The sequence below is a fragment of the Merops nubicus genome, unplaced genomic scaffold (assembly GCF_000691845.1).
Source record: "Merops nubicus isolate BGI_N331 unplaced genomic scaffold, ASM69184v1 scaffold19176, whole genome shotgun sequence".
Classification (NCBI taxonomy): domain Eukaryota; kingdom Metazoa; phylum Chordata; class Aves; order Coraciiformes; family Meropidae; genus Merops; species Merops nubicus.
In genome coordinates, this window is record NW_008613162.1 from 29,874 (window position 1) to 31,132 (window position 1,259).

Here is a 1,259-nt window from a genome sequence, read left to right on the forward strand (position 1 = left end):
TTCTGCTGTTTGGCTGCTGCTGCAGTGCCTGTCCAAAGACAGCTCAGCCCAAATGCAGGGACCCCTTCTCTCCCTAGAGTGCCATCTGCAACAGTGAGTCAGCAACCTCCATGTGAATCTTCTACTGTCACCACTTGCTAACAGGGTGAGGAAACCTGCCAGCCTCTCCCCTTGCAATTTCACTTCTTTTCTATTCGATCCAAGCCCAAACAATACTCCCAAAGATTGGGTTTGCTTATAGAAAAGAGAATTGGGGTTGCTTGGAGAAAAATGGTCAACATACCTGAATTGTTTTTACATGTTCTGTCTTTGCAAGGGCAGGTGAATGTGAATATTATAGAAATGTGACAGTTTATATTAACATTGTTTCATAAAAGCCTTTTTTTTTTTTTTTTTACTTTCTGCACTTAAAATTTAGGTCCCTTACATTCTCATTTCTAGTGTTACATTGCCAGAATTTGTCTAAAACAGAAAAGGACATCAAATTGTCTTCTACAAAGCACCTGTATTATTATGAGGTTTTTAAAAATAATTGTCATTTCAACTGAATTAAATTTTATTTACTTCCTGCAAGTTTCACTTCTTGTTATATGTTCCATTGGATCTGGACACAAGGTTTATTATGTTTTTGTCCAGAAGACAACTTTAATGGTGTCATATCATGATGATTACATAGGAAAGATAGATTATAATAACATGTGAAATAAATGATTTTCATTTCAAGGATAATTTCATTAATAAATGGTTTGTTTAGACAAAGAGATCTTTACAAAGAACTGTAAGGATATAGCTGTAACTTCTACTTCAGTAGTTAGTCATCTTTGTGATTGATTAACTTGTAAATAGAAGTAGGATGTCTACTTGATGTCGAAAAATTGGTCCTACACACAATTGCTCATCTTTTTAATGTAGAGCTGTGTTATCATTAGTGAAATACACTAAGACAGGTGATGCTTAAAAATTTTTACCTGTGTGTGATCTTGCTTGATTTGCACAATATTTTTATTATTATTCAACTTTGTTTTCCTCTTTAAGGTCGCCAAGTTATCCTCCACCCGGCTGTGGTAAAAATAAATCAAAACTGAAGTCAGAACAGGATGGCATCTCAAAAACTCACAAGCTACTGAGAAGGACTTGCTCTAGCACAGTGAAGACAGAGGATATGTGTGCCACAAAGTCTCACAGAACCTTTGGCCGCTCGTTGTCGAGTGACCCTAGGGCTGAACAGACAATGGCTATTAAATCGCACAAACTATTGA

At 36.3% G+C, this 1,259-nt stretch overlaps 1 protein-coding gene across 1 annotated transcript in view; it reads left to right on the forward strand.

Annotated features, from left to right (window-relative positions):
* Positions 1–1,259, forward strand: part of PARP8 (poly (ADP-ribose) polymerase family, member 8) — a gene marked incomplete at both ends in the record, with an annotated part of 58,710 nt that overhangs the window by 24,045 nt on the left and 33,406 nt on the right. The window contains one exon of the mRNA XM_008941822.1: positions 1,036–1,259. This exon is cut by the window's right edge and continues 368 nt beyond it. Within this exon, the coding sequence (XP_008940070.1) occupies positions 1,036–1,259 (224 nt within the window). The remainder of the gene's footprint in view (positions 1–1,035) is intronic.